The sequence below is a fragment of the Rhinolophus sinicus genome, chromosome 14 (genome assembly GCF_057876585.1).
Source record: "Rhinolophus sinicus isolate RSI-liver-muscle chromosome 14, RSI-T2T, whole genome shotgun sequence".
NCBI classification, from domain to species: Eukaryota; Metazoa; Chordata; class Mammalia; order Chiroptera; family Rhinolophidae; genus Rhinolophus; species Rhinolophus sinicus.
This window is the reverse complement of record NC_142514.1, coordinates 153,421,098-153,442,432: the sequence shown is the minus strand read 5'-3', so window position 1 is coordinate 153,442,432 and position 21,335 is coordinate 153,421,098. Positions and strand designations below refer to the sequence as shown.

Sequence of the window (21,335 nt, the reverse complement as noted above, 5' to 3'; positions counted from 1 at the left end):
GCTATGAGTGTGTCTCTGGGCTTCTCCTTGTGGACCCTGGACTCCTACTTTTGTCCCCTCCTTCATTCTCATCCCTTCTACCCCCATAAGATTGCTAAAGTACTGTTCAGTTTCTCAGCTTCTCAGCTGCTGCTTTCAGCCCAGTTTCTTAGCTTCCAGCTCACTGCTTGCTAATTAGCAAATGCTTCAAGCAGAAAAGATGTGCCAAATATAATCTCTCAGCTTCCAGATATTGGCCCTTTAAGTTCTGGCTGCTTTGATAGTTCTCCAGTGACTTGAAACAGATTTTTAAAATATTTTCCCCAGCCGTTCTAGTTGTTTTGATGAGAGAGTTGGTGTGGCAGCTAGCTAATCTGCCTTTATCAACAGCAGAAATCTGACCTTGGAGTAAATCATATAACTTCTTGGACCTCAGTTTTCTCGTCTACAAGATAATTATGATCCGATACTTCTCATACCAGTAATATTGAGAGGATCAAAAAAGATAACCTAATGGAATAAATTTCCTCACCTGTATGGTATAGAGATATAGTCTGTATGGCCCAAAATACTTTATAATTTCCTCTTATGGGGATATAAGGCATCTGAAAGTGATACCCTCAAATAGTTTAAATCTCAGTCCATTCAAGAATTGCAACTCAACCAGGCTACGAATGGGAAGAGCTATTGAGTGGCATGTAAATAGTTGAAATAGTTACAACATCTCACCACTTCCAAGAAATTGTATTAAGGAATATAATATAATAATATAACTGTAAGTTAGCTAAAGCATTGCTGCATGTATATTCAAGGGGTGAAATCTCCCAGACCTTCTCTTTAGTAAAACTAGCTCTGTGGGTAGTTCCTCCTTGCTCCTTTGGGTGAAATCTTGGGTCCTGGCCTTGAATTTTCTGCTCATTCTCAGTCCTTAGCTTGTAATATCTCTGTCTGTGTCTCTTTCTCTTCAGTATTTTAAAAGTTCAGTCTTAAGTAAAAGTTAAAAACTTTCTCTAAGTTTACAATTTTTCTTCTTTTTAGAACTGAGAAAGGGTGTGCTTAGCTTCTTTATTTTCTTGCTCCTCCTTCCCCACCCTCTTAATGCCTCTGGCTCCTCCAGGGTTTGGGAATGATGGCAGAAAAGAGAGGTAAGGAGTAGAAAGTTCTCTTTGGTCTGATACGGCTGTGAATAGGCATCAGGGCTTTCTGTACTTGGTGAATATTTAGTGCTGACTCATTCTCTGTGGGTGTTTTGGAAGACCTTCCCACCTTATTTCTTAGGATCTCTTGATGTGGGTAAATGTACCTTTCTGACTGGGCTGTTGAGTTCATCTCCCTCAGCCTCTTAAGAATCTAGTGGTCAACTCTCTTGGGGTGTCACTTTACCCCTCCAGAATTCCCTTGGACAGGGTCTAAGACCATCCCCCTGGCCAAATTGCTCATGCGTATTCAGACTTTCTTTGTCATGAAAAACGGAGCATGAAAGACCTCTCCAAAGCATCAATCTTTCTTGCTTAACTATCAGAGCAATGATCTGACTAAAAGCTATTGGATTTCTCAACACGAATTGGACAGCAGCTTGACTGGAGGGATACATATGAAGCTCTCTAAGTAGCCCAGCTGAAGCATGCCTGTCCTTAGACATGAGATAGGGACTCACAGCATATTGACAACTATTGCCACATACCATTTCCCCCCAAAAATAAGACCTAGCCGGACCATCAGCTCTAATGCGTCTTTTGGAACAAAAATTAATATAAGGCCCGGTCTTATTTTACTATAAAACCAGGTATATGATATAATATGATATGATATGATATGATATGATATAACATCATACAATATAATACCGGGTCTTATATTAATTTTTGCTCCAAAAGACGCATTAGAGCTGATGGTCTGGCTAGGTCTTATTTTCGGGGAAACACGGTATCCTATCAGAATTCTCTCTCAGTCTCTAATCTCTTTCATACACTGGCAATCATACCCTGGTTTCTAGACACCTTCACAAGTTATTTTTGGTGGTCTTGTACCTCATTTTATTAATATAATGTGGGTGTACTGGCACTTAATGTCTTGGGGTCTTAGCCCAAACAGATAGGGTCCCATTTTTATGTCCTATTACATATGCATCAGCAAGCATGGTATAATTTTCGCACATCAAAGTCTCCCGAGAACGAAGAGCTGCTTTGCCTCTCTAAAGTTTGTATTGTTCTTAGTTAGCCTGGCCATTGATGTTCTCAAGATGCCATAGGCTGGAGAGGTAAAGGTGTGGTGCTGCCCTCAAGTGGTCTTACAAGCAGAAACAATGAGGAGTGGGTGGAGAGAAAGAACAGGAAAGGGCTGAGCTCACCCCAGACACTTTCCAGGGCTCCAAGACATAAAGGGTGAGGTGTATTGGAGGCTTGTGTCAACAGAGGGGTCAAGAACTAGGGAATATGGGTTATCATCTTTAATGCGGCCCCATTTGTAGCCATAATAAAATGTGAGGCTTGGAAAATGTGGGTTATGTACAAAAAAGAAAATAAAAATCACCTGTAATATACCAATTTTCCATTAAAACCTGCACACACACACACAAGTGGAAAATTGGTATAATACTTGAATGGAAAATTGGTATAATACTTTAACAACATATCATAAATATTTCCTTTATTTAATGTCTTCCAAAACATTTTAAAATGGCAGCCTAGTTTATTCCATTGCATGGCTATGTCATAATTAAATCAATTTATTTTTGGATTTTCAGGTAGTGAAGTTCTTTCCGATTATATGTAACCCCGTAATGAATAACTTGCAGTTTAAGTTTTTGTGCACAGCTCTGATTATGCTCTTGTGATAAATTAACAGAAGTGGAATTACTGGGTAAATATCTATTTATCTACTTTTATGTTCCCAATATGCATTGCCACATTTTCGTTCAGGAAAATTGTACTTATTTAGCTTCCACCAAAAGTATGTGGGGGTTTCTGATAAAGGCCATTGTATATGAAAATTTTTGTTCGGTGAAAATTATCTGGTACTGATGATCAGAATCAGGGCAGGGCCAGGCTCGGAGCTCTGAGTTAGAAGGCCGCCCTGGCAAGAATCCCCGAGAACCAGCGTCCTCAGTTCAGTGTCCCGAGGTGTAAGTTCTCGTTGGTGCCAGGCGCTGAAGGAGACACCAACCATGTAAGACACTGTACTCGCCTACCAAAAAGCTCCCTCAGATTTTGCAAACGCACACCAAAGCAGGCCCAGCGACAGTGTGGCCTAAGACCCTGGGGCAGGACCCTTCCCACCCCTTCCCAGGCTTAATGTCTTCCCCATTAAATGGTGACACAATTCCTGCCCTGTCAGCCCCTCTGAGCTGTCGTGGGGCTCCAAGGAGATAAAAACGTGAAGGAGCGTGGTGCTCGTATAGAATTATATAGAATCCGTATAGAATGATAAGGGGAGGGAGACACGGACCCTGCACGACAGGAGGCCGGGGGCGGAGACGCTCAGAGCGCGCCGGGGCGGGGCCACTGGTAGGCGGCTCAGGAGGCGGCACCTGGGCGCGGTCCTCCGGCCCCGCCCTCCGCCCCGCCCCCTCCCAACCACAGGCCCAGCCCCCCGCCGCCCCACACCCCCAGGCCCCAAGTCCCTCCCCCGGCGGGCCCCTCCTCCGGCCCCTTCCGGAAGCGCTCGCGGAGTGTCCCCGCATGGAGCGCGAGCTGAGCGCCTCCGAGGCTACCCCTGCCGCGGCCGCGCTCTTCGCCTGGGTACGTGGCTCCGCCCCCGGGCCGGGGCCGCTGGGACTGAGGGTCGCACAGGCGCTGGGAGCTGCGGGCCTCGGCGTGGGCGGTCCTGGGCTGCGCAGCTGAGGTCCGATCCCGGCTCCAGCTCTGGGTTGGAGGATCCTGGGCTGGGGTCTGAAGTGGAGAGGGCCGGGAGGGGAGGGTCTTCACGCGGTGACTTAGGGGGCCTGCTGGCTGGGGGGTCCGGACCGGAGGGGCTGCGGCGCAGTGGGAAGGACCTGTCTCCAGGGCAGAGCGTCTGGTTCGGCGAGAGCTCCGGGAAAGACCGTGGAGGCCTCTGGAGAGAGAGGATCGCCCCGTCGGGTTAACTGTGCTCCCCACGCTCCCATTGCCTGGAGGATGGAGGCCTCTCTCCAGCCCTGCCCCAGCCTGGCGGGAGCATTATTTGATGTGAGGCCTGCGGTGTTTGGCGGCGCACCGGGCGGAGACCCTGCATAGTTACTGATATTCCGCTGTGACCGGATCTTGCCTGTATGGAGGCGTGGGAGTCTGCGCTGGTGTTGGTTTGACGGGAACACTGAGAGACAAGAGGCATCTTTTTGTCTCGTGGTTGGGAGAGAGGAGGGTCTCTGCACAGGCGTGTGTGTCAGGCACCGACCAGATGCACGGGAACAACCAGACGCAGTGTCGTGTGGTTCTTCATAGCCCGTATCCCAGTTGTAATGAAATGTATAATTTGTTAATGTCAGGCTCCTTGGCTAGAATGTAAGCGTTGGAACGGTGGGTACCGTGCCTGTCTTTTTCATGGTGCCTGGGTCCTGCTTGTCGTAAGGTGCTCAGTAAGTATTTGTTGACTCATGAATGAATGAGGACCTGTTGTGTGAGAGCTAGTACATGCTGGTCTTTTGAGAAAAGCACCAGAGTGAAAGACTTCCAACTCTAGTATTGGGTGGGGGGAAAGGGAGAGAAATACCTGTATTGCTGTTAAACCAGGATGTATTAACTAGTTGAAAAAAACAGTAAGTATCAGTACAAGGGAGCACTTGTATGTAAGACTGCAGACTGGCAGAAGGCAGAACGTGGTGTGGCCTGAGGTAGTCTGAGTATCTTTGAGCTGGGGGTGGTGTTGGGGATTGAATGTTTGCCTGGCCTGGGTGCTGTCTCTAGCTTTTCCCAGGCAGAGACTGGTCTATGGGGACAGAGAAACATCTGACATAAAAAGCCTTTCAGATAGGGCCTTGTCTGTACTGAAACAAAAAGGTTGTTGAATCTAACCCCACTGCTGTGCTTGGAGGCCTGATGGTGTGTTCTTCCGGCTGCATTTATGAGTGTGGAGGGGTGTATTAGTTTGCTCTGCTGCCATAACAAAATACCAGAGACTGTGGGGATTGAACAATGGAAGTTTCTTTTCTCACAGTTCTGGAGGTCAGCAGTCCAAGTCAAGGCATCAGCAGGTTTAGTTTCTTCTGAGACCTCTCTCTTTGGTTTGCAGATGGCTGCCTTTCTGTGTTCTCACGCGGCCTTTTCTCTGTGTGACAGCATCCCTGTGTTTCTTCTTATAAGGACACCAGTCATGTTGGATTAGGGCCACATCTTTATGACCTCATTTAACCTTAATTACCTTTTCAAAGGTCCTATCTTCAAACACAGTCACATTCTGAGGTAGGGTTTCAACAAATAAATTTTAGGGGAACACAATTCAGTCCATAACAAGGGGATTTACCTCCTTGGAGGTTGTGTGTGTGTGTGTGTGTGTGTGTGTGTGTGTGTGTGTGGTGTAAGGAAGGGAGGCAAATACAGCTTAAGTTGTACTGAAATTTCCTTTTGTTTTGCTTTATCAGATTTCGGATCTCTTGCTGCAGTATAAAAATTTGGTCCCATAACTTGAATTCCATAATGCTGGTATCTGACTTTCTGTGCAGCAACCTGTAGCCTTGGTAATGGGGCAGCCAATAAGAACTCAGGGTTGACGGAGAAATACTGTGCATTGCCCTCCACGTCACAATGGAAGCTTTTCATTTTATCTTTCCTAGATAGGGACTCATAGGGTCTTACATTAATTCATCATGAAATATATGCACACTTTCTCTGGGCCAGCACAGTTTCAGATGCAGGGGAATAGCAGTGAGCAAAACAAAGTTCCTGCCTCATGGAGTTTACTTTTTAGGAGATAGACAGTAAACAAGTAAACTTGCAATGTCAGGGAGTGCTATGAAGAAAGATAAAGCAGAAAAGCAGTGATGAAGTGACAGTGTGCTATTTTAGGTAGGGTCATACAGTTAGCCTCCTGCTAGGTGAGCGCTGGGCTGCTTCACCATATGTCCTTTTTTCTTTATTTTTAGAGACACAGTATAGAATAATGAAAGGAGTGGGCATCCAACGTATTGCCTACCCAGCTATGTGACTATGGAAAGTTATTTAACCTGTTTCTTCATCTGTACAATGACAGTAACAGTGCCCATCTCCTCTGTTGTGAGACGTAAAGATGAATGCCCAGCACGTGGAGAAGCACTCAGTGACTGGTAATGAATATGGCCCCTTTGGACCTCTGGGACTTGTGTCCCTGCCATGGTTTGCTCTTCCAGCTTGGAGTCCTTGCAGCCCAGGACGGCTGTAGAATAGACCTCAAGGGGCAGGGGCTTGTATTTTTTGTCGTTATTTTAAATCACTTTTCCTCATTCAGGTATTCTTAAAAAATGAACACATTTTAAAGGTTTTATTACTCATCTCTAGGAAGACCCAGCCAGGAATAGATACTTGGAGAAATTATAAGGATTTTTGAAATCATAATAAGATTCTCCTTGCAGGTTCACAGTCTCTTAGCTTCCATTTCCAATACAAGAAGCTCTGAACACCCCAAACTGACCTGACAGAAGGCTGTTTATAGTCTTTGCCCCCTTACTGTGAACGTGTGTACCGTTTCCTGCAGGAATAATACTGCTTTGCTTATGGGGTGCTGTTCCCAGACCTTGCAGCAGTGTATATGATTTATATACCATATTACTTTTCTAAAGTCTATAAAATTCTGAATCTGAAATATATCTGGCTGCAAGGGATTAGGGATTATGGACCTTTATTGTGTAATAACAACAATAGACGTATTGCTCACCATGAAGAGATCTGTTCCCTTATAGGGATCTCATAATCTTAGAGTCACAAAACATAGTACTTGGAAAGGCCCATAGAGATCGCTGCCAGCTTCTTTCACTTACAGATGAAATAACAATGATGTGCCCTGCTGGAGGGTTCAAAATTCTTTGTTACAGAAAAAGTCATTGCCAGTGTTTCCAGTGAGGGTGTGGGGAGAAGGGACAAGAAGTAGTCCCAGTGTATTTCCCACCCACTTTGTTCCCATTTCCCCTCATTATTTCTGTTCTTAGCCACCCCAGGTAATTAGCTTTTCTCAGAAGGCACTCCCATGCTGTCCCCAAAAGCAACATATGGGGGTTGGGCGGGGGGAGGGGGTGCTGGGGCCTTGGAAGGGGAAGGTGAGGCGGATCATTGGATAAGCTGTGCATGCTAAGGGCTCCTTTCACATGGAAACTGGTGTTCTAGGGGTGGGGCCACCGTCTAAGTGTGGGTTGCATATAAGAATGAACCTATGAAATTGCATCTATTCTAGGCTCTGAGATGTTGTCAGAGTGTGAACAATAAGGACAGGTAAATAATCATTGACTGTGGGGGTTCTCATTCTTTTTCATCCTTGGCTTATTTTATCTGTAGGGTGCAAATAGCTATGGGCAACTTGGCCTTGGCCATAAGGAAGATATGCTTTTGCCTCAGCAAGTGAATGACTTTTGTAAACCTGGACGAGTCAAGAGGGTCACAGGAGGAGGGGGCCACTCTGCTGTTGTCACAGGTAACTTCCTTCAAAAGTAGATAGCCCCTCACTTTTTTATTTAGACATTTCCCCTTAGGGAGTCATATTGCCATCTTTTAGCCTTTTGTATTTTGCAGAGGAAAACAGTTTTGGGAAAGAGCCGAGGTACCATCAGAGAGTCCCAGACTGTCAGAGCTGAAAGGACTTCAGAGATGTTCTAGGCTCCCCCTAGGTTTTCCTTCTCCCCCACCCCCATCCCTTTACACCAGTGAGGCTCAGAGAGGAAAACTGATTGCTTAAGGTTATAAGACAAATTAGTGGCAGAGTTGCAACAGATAACACATTTTATACCATATATATTGCTGTTTAACTTTCACATATGAGTTAGAGGTCTTTGCAATTAGATTGAATATTCCTTGAGAGCAAGAACTTCGTATTTTCCTAATTTCTCTCCCAGTACCTAGGATAGGATTTAACAAGTTCTGTTAGGTTGCTGCAAAAGTAATTGTGGTTTAAAAGCTTAAAAATAATTGCCAAAACCATAATTACTTGTGCACCAACCTAATACAAGTGCTACAGTATTGCGAAGGAGGGCATATTGCGTCCTGGTTAAGAACATGAACTCTGGAATCAAACTGCCTGGGTTCAAATCCTGGTTCTGTTATTTATTGGATGTGTGGCCTTGGGCAAATTAGTTAATTTCTCTGTGCCAGTTTCCTTTCTGTTACATGGAGGTAATAATGATGGATGAGAAGAACCAATGAGTTAACAGGGCTGCATTCTGACTTTTATGGGTCCTTGGCACTTATGCCCTTGTGGACCCCTTCCTACATAAAGGAATATTAGAAATTGTATTTTACAACTGTATTGATATAAAGATGAATATAATCCAGCCTGGATTTAGTGTCTCATATTTATTTTTACATTTATTTTTTTTCTTATTTTAAAATAATTTAAAATTCAGACATTGTTGTCGTCCTCTAAAAGTATTGTAGGCCCTCGGCACTGTGCTGAAAGGATAAGTCAGCCCCCACAGAGAAAGAGCTTAGACAATACCTGGCACATTCTTAGTGCTGAATAGAAGTTGGCTTTTGCTATTACAGTAGACGCTCAGTTTGGTGATTGGCCACTGCTACAGGACTTGGAGCTTCCATTTAGGTATTAGATGTGAGCTCCTTGGCCCAATGCCATTTGGTCCAGTGCACACGAACATCCTTGCTTATTAACATGGGTGGGAAGAAAGTGATTGAGTTTGTAACTCCAAATAATTAGTGACATCTTTTGCTTACTTTGGCAGTTGTAATGACCCCTGTGCATACTGTCACCAAAGCCTTTGCATTTTGCAGATGGAGGAAGCCTTTTTGTTTGTGGCCTGAACAAAGATGGGCAGTTAGGGCTTGGTCACACAGAGGAAGTTCTGTGTTTCACTCCCTGCAAAGCCCTCCTTGGCTGTCCCATCCAACAGGTGGCCTGCGGCTGGGACTTTACCATTATCCTCACAGGTGAGTTTCCTCCTAGGGAAAACTTTGTCACCACAAAGGCTTTGGGTGAGAAGAGCTTGATGGTGGTGATGCTGATTAAATGAAAGCCTCTTTTTGTTTCAAAACACACAGATGTTCTCTCTGGTTGTTAAGGAAAGTTGTGGATTGCCTTCTGCAAGGAGAGTTTAACCAGTAAAACTTTGGACTGGGAAACTTTTGCAAGAGACTAGGGAATGAACTAGATCACCTTCTGTGGCCACTTCCTATCCTAGAAGTTCATGATAGCCGTGTGGCTGGGCCAGCTGACCAGGACGCCTGGCCACAGAGGAACATGGTGGGAGTAAGAGGAAATCAGAGGTTGCCGCAACAGTGATGGCAGCTTTTTCCCAGTGAGAGATTTAAAAATAAGTATAGTTGGGCAGAATCATTCCATCTCTGTGAAGCCAGATAGCAGAATAGGATGTAGAGGGATATGGGCAAAGGGTTAATAGAATACATTCGGCCCTTCATATCTGTGGGTTTTGCATCTATGAATTCAACCAACTGCTGATCAAAAACAGTAGTACAGTGTTTTGGATCCCCAGTTGAGAATCCATGGATGCAGAGGGCCAACTGTATTCATTGTTCTATGCTACTTTATATAAGGGACTTGAGCATCTGCGGATATCCGTGGTAGGTGGGGGGTCCTGGAGCCAATCCCCTCACAGATATCAAGGGATGACTGTAATGCTGTTGGGAGCAGCTGCCAGTACTTACTTTGTCAGCTGACTTTTTCCTGGAAGCAGTTTTGTCCCATCCACCGTGCCATTCTAAATTGAAAGGACCATCTGTAGTTTCTGACTATGCTCTCTCTTTGCCAGCCCTCTGGCAAGGGCGTCTTCTGACCAGTCACCCCTGCCTCAAACCCTTATGGATTGTCACACACATAGCTCACATCCCAAGCCTTTTAGCACATGGCCTTCAATGACTGTTCCTTATCTACCCCCATTGTTGCTTTGTCTTTTATTCTCCACATTCTCCATGCTTTTCTTTCTGGTAATACCAAACAGTATGTTTTGTTCTCTGTCTGGAACAATCCCTCTTGTCTGTCTGGTGAACCCTTATCCTATCTTTAAAATCCTGCTCAGGTGTCACCATCTCTCTTCTGTGAAGGGCTTCCGTAATGTGTCTTGAATTTGATGGTAATTATTAGAATCTAAATAATAGCTGTCATTTATGAAGTGCTTATTGTCAAGGTCCTGAGAGGGGTTGTAGGGAGTCAGTAGATAACACTCTGTTCCCTGCTCATATTTGGAACCAGTTGTGAGAAAGGTGGAGAACAGTCAGATAGGTGGAGATCAAGCTATTGGCTTTTTACTGATAAAGGCTAAGTTGGAGGACAGAGTTAATTGTCAGGCCAAGTAGTTCTGCTAACACTCTTCTGATCCAGACTTACCCCCCAAACTTGTGGCCTTTCCCATAGGGAAAACCCTTCCTATGTTTCAGAATACCAGTGTACCTGAGAGGAAGGTACTAAGCCACACGTGTGTCCTTCCTTCCTTCTCCCAAACTCACCAGGTGGTTAGGTTAGCTGTCCTCTGCTAGAAAGTGGTGAGTGTGGGGAAGGGCAGGGAGAAAGGCCTGGGCTGTTAAAATAATGGAAATTGTGTCACATGGAAACATGAAAAGGGAGGACTCAGAACCCTCCCCTCCCAACACTAGGCACAGGTAATTCATCCTGACTTAGGTAGTGGAATGAGCAGTGTGTGTAAAACAGCCCAATGCCCAGTGGTTTGATTCCTAGAGGAACAATGAAAGCAGCGAATGTGGTTTGAATATGCTGAAGCACAGGGCCCTCCCTTCCTGATTTAGGTATTTATATTTTGCAGAAAATGGTCAAGTTCTGTCATGTGGCTCTAACTCCTTTGGCCAATTAGGAGTTCCTCATGGGCCTCCAAGATGTGTCATTCCCCAGGCCATTGAGGTAAGGACAGCACCTACTATTCCGCTTCCCTGTGTCCTGTTAGAGCGTTTACAGGGTATGACGGTTATCCCTCCCCAGACTTCAAGGCTCACTTGGTCCCTGAAAACCCATGGGGCAGTTAGGGTTGACGTTGAAAAACTTTGGTTTTTCTGGGAATAATTAGGTTGTGGGGATGGAGGTTGTGAGTGAAAAAAATCTGTTCGTCTTCACCACACATTATTCATTTTTGTGAGCTAAAACAATAAAGGTCATATATCTTATAAAGACGTGAATGACTTTTTACAATTCTAAAATTAGTAATAATGGGAACTATGTTAGAAATAGGTCCAGATAGAAGGGACTTACCTGAAGATCTGAAACTAGGCAAATAGTGTAGGCTAGTGCTGTCCAGTGGAAATAGCATGGGAGCCACATATGCAATTTCAACATTTCTAGTAGCATCATTTAAAACAGGAAAGGGAAACAGGTGAAACTAATTTTCAAAATAATAGCTGTATTGAGATGTAATTTACCATAAAATTTACCCTTTAAAAATGTATAATTTTGTGATTTTTAGTATGTTTATAGAGATGTGCAACCATCACCATGATCTAATTTTGGGACATTTTCATCACCAGGAAAGAAACTGTGTACCTAAGAGCAGGCACTTCGTAGTCTCCCCTCCCCACCATTAATGTGTCTCTGTGGATTTGCCTATTTTGGGAATTTTATACAAATAGAATTATATAATATCTGGTCTTTTATGTTTGGCTTTTTTCATTTTACCTTATATTTTCAAGTTTTATCCATGTTGTGGAGCGTAGGTGAAATGAATTTTAATAACTTTTGAATTAATCCACTGTATCCAATGTATTATCATTTTATTTTATATGCGATTAATATAAAAAATGTATTAATGAGGTATCTTATAGTCTTCATTTTATACTAAGTTAAACTCGGGTGTACGTAATTACGGTATGTCTCTATTCAGTCTTGTCATATTTCAGTTGTTCAATAGCCACGTGTAGCCAGTGGCTACCATATTGGACAGCATGAGTGTTAAAGAGGACTCCTGGCCCTGGTTCACAGCTCTTCTCACTGCATTATACTTAAAATGTACAAATTCTTGTGAAGTCTGTATTGTAAGTGATCATAATAGGACTATGGAGTTTTAAAAGAAATATTCTGGGATTAAAATGAGTTTTGCCACGTAAGCTGCTCCACTCCTATCTAATTTCCTTAAACTCTGACTCTGAGTGGGAGCTTTATTTTCACTGGAGAGAGTTTGGTCTGCTCCTATCATCTTGCTGAATTATGATTGCTAGTCTGTCAGGTACTATATGGGGTTATGGTTTCCATGATGTTACAGTCTCTGTGGGCTGCGATAGCGAACATACCACAGACTAGGTGGTTTAAACAACACACGTTTATTTTTCGCATTTCTGGAAGCTGGGAAGTACAAGATCATGGCACCAGCAGATTTGGTGTCTGGGAAGGGCCACTTCCTGGTTCATAGATAACCACTTCTTGCTGTGTTCCTACATGGCAGAAGCGACAAAGGAGCGCTCTGGGATCTCTTTTATAATGGCATTAAATCCCATGCATGAGGCATTAATGACCTAATCACCTCCCAAAGACCTCACCTTCAAATACCATCACATTAAGTAATAGATCTTAATATATGAATTTCGGGAGAACACAAACATTCAGTCTATACCACATGTTATGCACGAAAGTCTAGACTAGTCCCTGTTGTGGGAAGTGTAACTGCTTCCAATTATAAACAGATGGCTTTTTAAGAACCTACATATAAGTTATAATTAATTTAGCTAAGTCACATGACTAAAGAAGACAGAGGTAACATGGTTAAAGTATGTTAGATAATAGAATCAGGAGGTGAAAACCTTTTGACAGGCTGTATCCTATGGAACAACGAGAGGAATATGCCAAAGTGAAATATAATAGAAATTCATTTATTTAATAGCAACTATCATGTCTAGTGCTGTGTTTAGTCAGTGGGGACAAAGGTGAGTATGATCCAGTCCTAGCATTTGAGCATCTTATAGTTCAATAGTACATGTTAGACATAGAAACACCTCAATGCATTACCATGTTAGAACTATGCTAGGTGCGTGTATAGCCTCAGAGCAGGGGGTCCTGAACTCTTTCTGGGGGAAAGGGGGTGAGAACAGGCTTATGATGACTATGGAGACTTGAGTAGAAGTTTACCTGGCTTAAGATGGGATGCATAGAGTAGGTACAAAAGAAGAGCGTTCCAGACAGAGGAACTGTGTAAGCAAAGGTGTAGGAGCAGAAAACAGGAGGGTTTGGGATACTGCAAGCTGTGTAATTTAATTGGAGCATAAGGAAGTGGTGGAAGTGCCAGCGGGGCGGGGGTCAGTCGGGGAGGTAGTGTATGACAAATGGTAAAAACAGTGAGGTAGGGAGGGGCCACATGGGGTAATATGGAGGATGGATTGAAGGAAGATTATTCGGAAAGCTCTTCTTGCTAAGAATTCAGACAAGAAATGGTCCGAACTAAAGCAGTGGCAGTGGAGAGCAAGCAATGGAGGTGAGTTGAAGATGTTGAAGAGATTGAATCCACATATAAAGCCCTTTAGTTTTGAAAAAGAAAAAAATTTTAAAGGACAACATGTTCAAATTGTATTAGCAGTAAGATTTGGGCTTCCCCAAAGACCTAATGTGATTGTGGGCTGCATTAACAGAAGTATAGTCTCCAAAAGAAGGGAGGCCAGAGCCCTGACCTTCTTTGTGGTAGTCAGACTGCATCTGGGACATTGCTTTCTCTTGTGGGTTTGGTGCTTAGGCCCTGGGCATAAAAGTGACTAAGACTCAGACACTGCCCTTGAAGGTCCTAAAGTTTAGAAAGACACTGTGGACTTGTAAATAAGCTAAAGTGGTAAAGCTCCGCAGGGGCTGTGATTGATGTAGACACAGTCCCTTTCAAAGAGGGAGATTGACTAACCACAGTGTATTTAGAGGAAAGAAACCAAGAAGGGAAGGGAATTTGAAATTGGGTGACTGATGGCTGATGGAATTGGGGATGTTTGGCCTAAAAAAGAGAGATGTGTTAGGTCTGTTGTGGTGTAATAAATTACCTTAAAATTTATTAGCTTAAAACAGCAGACCTTTATTATCTCAGAGTTTCTGAGGGTCAGGAACTGGGAACAGAGTAGCTGGTGCTTCATGAGGTGGCAGTCAAGATGTCAGCCAGGGCTGCATGCTGTCTGCTGAGTGCTCAGCTGGGCTGGCGGATCCACTCCCATGCCTCTCACCTGGCCGGGGAGGCTTCAGTTCCGTGCCACATGGGCCTCACGAGAGGACTGTTCAGATGTGGCATCTGGCTTCCCCCTTGAGTGATTTGAGAGAGAGGCCAAGCAAGAAGCCTCAGTGCCTTTCATCACCTCATCTCTGAGTCACTCTTCACTTGCTTTTCCTGTTCGCTAGAAATAAGTCTCTAAGTCCAGCCCACATTCCATCAGGGGGAATTAAGCTGCACTTCTTGAAGGGAGGGGGGTCTCAAAGAATGTGAGGACCTATTTTTAAAACCACCACAAGACATCTTAGAGGACATGACAGCTGTCTTCACATATTTGCAAAGCATTGTCAGCAGCTATAGGCAGATAGGTTTGGCTCCACTGAAGGAAATAAACAGACCAGTGCAAAGATGGAACAGGCACCTGGGAGGTGGTAAGCTGTGTCACGGGAAGTAGGTGTTTGGCAGGGGTTGAGTGGCCACTCGGTGGGATGTTGTGGAGAGGTTTCTAGTATTGGATGGGGATTGGACTAGATCAGAGGTCCGAAAACTAGAACCCTTGGTAAATAAAGTTTTATTGGAACACAGGCATGCCCATTCATTTCTGTATTGTCTATGGCCCCTTTTATGCTACAATGGCAGAGTAGTGGGATAGAAATTGTATGGCCTGCAAAGTCTAAGATATTTACTATCTGGCTCTTTATACAAAATGTTTGTCAATCCTGCCCTGAATGACCTTGAAGGTCCCGCCCCTCCCTGAGAAGTGTTGTGATCTGGTATTTTAAAAAGATTTTTGTCTTTTTAGGGGTGCATATGGAGGTATTTGTGGATGGATATATTGGGGGTTAGGGGCTCTGAACCAATCAGACATGTAATGAGGACCATGCTGCATTTTGGGCATCAGTTGCATAATATTTTGTAGATGGATGATTTCGAGATCTCAGTTCATTTCTTTGTTTTGACAGGTGCTGAGGGAGAAGGTTGTGAGTATTGCTGCTGGACTGAGGCATGCATTGGCTGCCACAGGTGATCATTTCTCTTTTTGTCTTTTTCAGTTACAGTTGCTATTCAATATTATACTAGTTTCAGGTGTACAGCATAGTGGTAAGACATTTGTATACTAATGAAGTGATACCTCTGATAAGTCTAATACCCACCTGATATCATACATAGTTATTGCAATATTATTGACGGTATTCCTCATGCTGTACTTTACATCCCTGTGACTATTTTGTATGATGGTTGCCAGCTGGGAGGGTGTCTTTTGTGAAAAAGGTGAAGGGATTAAGAAGTACAAATTGGCAGTTACAAAATAGTCACTTCACTTTTATCTTCTAAATAGGCATGGAATAAGGAGAAACAGAGCTTTAGAAGAAGAAATAAACTTTAAAGATTAATTCAGAGTGTCCTGCTATGCTGCACATTTGACGAAAAGGACCCCAGTTCTATCAGATTAAGTCCTCGCTCTTATGTCCCATTTAACCTTTATTATCTCCTCATAGGCCCTATCTCCAAATGCAGTCACATTGCAGGTTAGGGCGTCAACATGAATTTTGGGGCGACATGATTCAGTCCATGACAACCACAGTTTGCTTAACTAGTCACCCGTTGAAGATCATCTGGTTGTTTCCAGTTTTTGGCTGTTAAGAATAAAGCTATAAACAGTTGTGGACAAGTTTTTATGTGAACATAAATTCTCATTTCTCTGGGATAAATGCCCAGGAGTGTGATTACTGAGTTGTATGGTAGTGATTACATTTTACAAGCAGCAGCTTCTCTTAGAGATTAGCAGGGCTGGAGAATTGCCCATTATGGGTTTACTTTCCCCTTTCTTACCAACTTTCCATAATTGCTGGTCTTATGTGCACATTTCTGTCCAGTTGCAAAGCAGCACAGTTTCCATTATGTGTTTAAGTTCGTTGTAAGTCCTCCCCTCCCCCATTCATTTTGTAAATATTCTGCACTCATTTCTAAAAGATAAGGACTCTTTCTGAAAACATTCCCAAAATTCCATCATTATCCTTACGAAACTTAACAATAATTCTGTAATTTCATCAAATATCTAGTCAGTATTTAAATTTCTCTGATTGTCTCAAAAACATTTTTTTTACAGTTTGGATCAGGATCTGAATTAAGTCTATACATTGCAGTTGGTTGATATGTATCTCAAGTCTCTCTCTCTTTTTAAAAATATTCCTTTAGAAAGTTTTTATTGTGATAAAATACACATAGTAAAATATACCATCTTACCTATTTTTCAATATACAGTTGAGTGGTTTTAACATTATTCACATTATTGTGCAAATATTACACTATTTATCTCTAGAACTTTTTTCATCTTGCAAAACTGAAACTCTGTATCCACTAAACAATAACTCCCCATTTCCCTCCCCACCGCTCCCCAGCCCCTGGCAACCACCTTTCTACTTTCTGTCTCTATGATTCTGACCACTCGTACAGGTACCTTATATAAATGGAATCTTACAGTATTTGTCTTTCTGAGGCTTATTTCATCTAGCATAACACCCTCAAGGTCTATCCGTGTTGTAGCCTATGTTAGAATTTCCTTCCTTTTTAAGGATGAACAATTTCATTGTATGTATGTACCACGTTTTGTTTATCCAGGCATCTGTTAATGGACACTTGGGTTGCTGTCATGTTTTAGCTTTGTGAATAATACTGCTATGAACATGGGTGTACAAATATCATTTTGAGATCCTGCTTTCAGTTTTTTTAGGATATATACCCAGAAATAGAATTGCTGGATCATATAGTAATTTTATTTTTAATTTTTTGAGGAACCGCCATACTGTTTTCTGTAAGGGCTACACCTTTTTACATTCCCACCAATAGTGCGCAAGGATTCCCAGATTTCTCTATGTCCTTGCCAACACTTATTGTCTATTTTTGTTCTTTTTTTAAACAGTATACATCCTCATAGGTGTGAAGTGGGTATATCATTGTGGTTTTGATTTGCATTTCCCTAATGACTAGTGACATTGAGCATCTTTTCATGTGCTTATTGGCCACTTGTGTATTTTCTTTGGAGAAATGTCTGTTCGATTCCTTTGCTCATTTTTCAATCAGATTGTTTTTTGTGTTCAGTTTTAGGAGTTCTCTATATATTCTGAATATTAATCCTTTATCAGATCTCTAAAGTCTCTTGTAAGTCTATAAATTCCTTTTCCTCTCTTTTTTATCCCCTCGTAATTTATTTGTTGAGGACATTTTAAGTTTTGTTTTATCTCAACACTGTGCTCAGTTGTCATCACTTATATTTCACAAAGCAGGCTTGACTGTTTACAGCCTAAAGGCCTGTAGGTGAGAGGATATCACCAGAGGAACAGAACTGTAACGTCGCTGTTGTGTGATGGATCCTAGTTACACACATCTGACTGTAGGCCAAATATATAAAATTTCATCTATTCATTTGTATGAGGTGCTGGACATGGGTACATGAATTAGATTCAGTGAACATGGAAATAAAAGGCCATTCCACTGAAATAGTGGCTATTAAGACGCTATCTGGCAGTCATAAATTTATCTGGCAATTAGGAATCTTTGAATTCATCTTGGTGTCGTAGAAAGGGCACCACATTAAGTATTAGGAGAGCTGAGTTCTAGTATTTTCTCTGCTACGTACTAGCTCCCTGTGTGACTTTGGACAGATTCCATCCCCTCCTTAGGACCTAGTTTTCTAGTTTAGTAAACGTGAGGAATGGACTTGATAATTTTCAAGGTTCTTTCTCGCTTGGTCTAGAGTCTGAGTGGTCCTTTCAGGTTAGTCATGAACAAAGTGTACCAGTAATGAGACCCTGGAGGAGTGTCCTGGAACTTTCTGGAGGGAATTTTACTATGTTGGAATTTTCTCTGATGGTCTTAGATTGCCCTGAAGATTTGACTTGTGATTGGCTTGATGGTAGTCCCGATGACCAGTCAGAGGACCCTTGAAGCAATAAGCTTCTCCATAATACATGCGTTCACGGAGAATGACCTGGGAATCTCCCGTAGCAGTGAGGTTCAAAGAGCAATTTGGTCTCATCCAATAATCATTTTCTCTTTCTCTTCTGCTCCATTGGGAAGCAAGTGGCATCGTGTTCCAGTGGGGAACTGGTTTGGCGTCATCTGGACGGCGGTTGTGCTCTGGGCAGACACTCCCACTGTTTTTGACAGCAAAGGAACCCAGCAGAGTGACAGGTAAGGCCCTTATTTCTTTGGAGTCCTATATTGATTCTTTGTCAAGAAGTGGAGACACAGGCACGTAGAAAATGGGTAAATAGAGTTTTGCTTTTGCAGTTTCTTGGTCTCCCTGTCTTAACTCTCACTCTTAATCTTGTTGGAATTTTTGTGGGCCCAGTAAAAGCACCCCTCTTTGCTGCCCGAGTTTGGAACCCTTTGAGAGAGAGATGCAAGTCAGGTATGTGGAGATCAAAATGGTAGCTCTAGAACTGTTAAAAGCTAGGTTGGAAGACATGACTTAGGTATTTGGAAATAACATGTAGCAATAGTGAACCTTTAAATTCTGAATCCCAGAGTGCTGTTCCCCACCAGGCCCTGGAGCAGCTGCGCTGTCTGTAAGCAGTAAGCCTACTGCACAGCTGAGAGCACAGGAGGCGGCGCCCCCTGCAGGCAGGCACCGGAAGGGAGAACCCAGAAGGGCTGTGCCTCACATGCCCAGTTCCTTCTCCTAGAGGAAAGCAGGAGGGGGTGGGGCGGGGGCAGAGTGTCCCTAGGGAAATCTCTCTACTTGGGCACACGAGGAGTACTTAGCAAGTGTTCTTCCCACAGGTCTGTTGGTCGATCTTTTGTTGGTCAGTTAGTCTATAGGACTTTCTCTTTTTCTCTCTTCCATGCTGTCATTTTCGTTCTCTCTTTCTCTCTCTCTCTCTCCCTCTGTTCTACACTCACTGTTTGGACCTTTCTGTATGAGTATATACTACCATGTCTCCATCTCCTCTTCTTCCTTTCTTCCTCTCTTGCTCTCTTTGTGACTCAGTTTACTGGGCGTTGGCTGTCGGAAAACCCTTTACAGGAAACCTGTAACTACTCTCCTCTAGCTCAGAACAAAGGAGGGGTTTTGGAGGGTGGTAGGAATGGGGGACGGTGGGGAGCAATGTACAAGATGGTGGGATCATTCTGATTTCCCTAAGTCTTAGAGGCTCTGCCCTTCATGGGGGTGAGGTTACCCACCTGGAAGCCCAAGGGTTGAGTGGGGGAGGGTACTCTTGGAGAAGAAGGGGGCACTGGATGCTGGATGGCAGTCCACTTCACATGATGTTGAAAACATTCATAATATAAGTTCATACTTCCCAAACATGTTTTCCTGCCTCACCAGGGTATTCACTGTGCCCCGGGCATAGCCTGCTTTCTCATTCTTCTGTGCCTGTGGGCAAACTGTTACCTCTTCCTTTTCCTTCCTGTTCCCCCTGGGAAAATCCTGATAATTTTTCAAGCCCTAGATCAGGTGTAGCTTTCTCCGTAAAGACTTTTCCCTCTTCTTGCTTCCAATGCTTTTTCTCACGTGTGGATAGCCTAGTGTATTTTATTATTATGAATTTATATGTTTTCTCACACGCCAAAGAGTATGAACTTTTTAAGGGTAGGTACGGTGTCTACTTTCTATTTTAGCATAACTAGAAGCTGTAACTACAAAGAATTAGAAATGTTTTTATTTGATTTGGTTGAAACGACCCATTTGGGATTTGCTCAGGGCGCAGCTTTGATTCATAGTTGATTTGAGGGAGTTTTCTGATGAGACCTTAGAATAGGTCTTTCACTTTTCATTCTCCCATCTTCACTTCACTGCAGTAGGTTCTGGAGCTGGAACCCTATGTGTCCTCATGCTCATCTGGCCACTGGGGTCCCAGCGCTTCCTCTCGGGTGAATGTGGCAGACACATCTGCTTTGTCCTTTTCTCAGTCCAGAGGATACTTGAAGGTGCGAGGGGCATTTTATTAAGATAGTACTTAATTAAACAGAAGTGTCAGAACAAAGAGTCATAGAATAAGACTGCATTTCTCTTCTATGAGACCAAGTGACCACAACTTCTAGCAGGGCTGATTAGGACTGTACCTTGTCAGTGAAGACAGTGTAATAAGGGGAGGGAAGTGACGTATTTGGAGGTGGAAGGCAGGTTCAAATTCTAGTTCCGCCCGTGTGTTGTTAGCAGGTCTGGGTTTGTATTTCAGTGACTGCACCTTGATAGCAGCTGAATGTATAAGATGCCATTGTTTCTAGGCCCCCTCAGTGGATAGAGCTAGGAAATATACATGTACACACATGTTTATACATATACACACCTATCTCTTTGTAGCTATCTCTACTAGAAATCATGAGTCTACACTGATTTCTCCAGTTACAATCCAGTATCACACGGTCAGTTCTAGCCTTCTATCTTTTCATACCTGTGTCTTTCCTCTCCTGATAGTCAGCATACGTACTTGTTCAGTCCCCTAGTGTTCACCAGTCCCCCATCACGTTAGCCATCTGATGGGCCAGTGCGGCCGACTCCGACCTTCCTCCGACCTGCCGGCACTACTGAGAGTTTTTCCCAGTCCCTGCCCTGAGTCCCTTCTCTGCTCATTTTGTTCTGTTATAAATGTCATTTCAAAAGAAATTTTTTTTTGTAGGCCTAGAGGATTCTAAAGCAATACGTGTTGCTGCTGGCTCACATCACTCAGTTTCACTGACAGGTAGGTACCCGCTCTTTCGGTGTAACATACCGTTCAGAATTCTGTGTGTTTCCACCTCAAGTGGTGATGTTGGGATGCAGAGGGAAGCGCGTAGGTTTTGGAGTCAGAATTCTGATGCCACCACTGCTGTGATCTCAGGCAAGTCACTTAATCCTCCTGAGACCCTTTCTTTGTCTATAAAATACTTTGCGGGTAGTTCTGAGAACTAGATATGATAATACATGTAAAACACTCACATGGACTGACTTCCTTTCCTCTGGGTTTGTTTTTTCTGTTGTGCAGTAGGGATTCTGTATTCTTATGTCTTCCTCTCAGGGAAATTGTGATGGTCAAATCATTTAACCAACAGTAAATTTCTATGTACCATATTGTTACCTTATCCATCTGAATTATTTTGGTGTCTAATATAACTGTCTAAGCTCTTGACC

The 21,335-nt window shown here is 43.3% G+C and overlaps 1 protein-coding gene across 13 annotated transcripts in view; it reads left to right on the top strand.

Annotated features, from left to right (window-relative positions):
- The first annotated feature begins 3,572 nt into the window (after positions 1-3,572).
- The window catches only part of SERGEF (secretion regulating guanine nucleotide exchange factor), a 194,543-nt gene continuing 176,780 nt past the window's right edge, over positions 3,573-21,335 (top strand). For 5 of the 13 annotated variants that reach the window (XM_074336098.2, XM_088791684.1, XM_088791682.1 and 2 more), the window contains exons 1-7: positions 3,573-3,719; positions 7,419-7,554; positions 8,862-9,017; positions 10,865-10,959; positions 15,181-15,241; positions 18,299-18,412; positions 20,845-20,907. In XM_074336098.2, coding sequence (XP_074192199.2) covers positions 3,660-3,719; positions 7,419-7,554; positions 8,862-9,017; positions 10,865-10,959; positions 15,181-15,241; positions 18,299-18,412; positions 20,845-20,907 — 685 coding nt within the window. In that variant the 5' untranslated portion in view covers positions 3,573-3,659. Of the gene's footprint in view, positions 3,720-3,897; positions 4,535-4,560; positions 6,218-7,418; positions 7,555-8,861; positions 9,018-10,864; positions 10,960-15,180; positions 15,242-18,298; positions 18,413-20,844; positions 20,908-21,335 lie in introns of those variants that run through there. The other 8 variants (XM_088791679.1, XM_088791676.1, XM_088791675.1 and 5 more) reach the window with 8 other exon arrangements.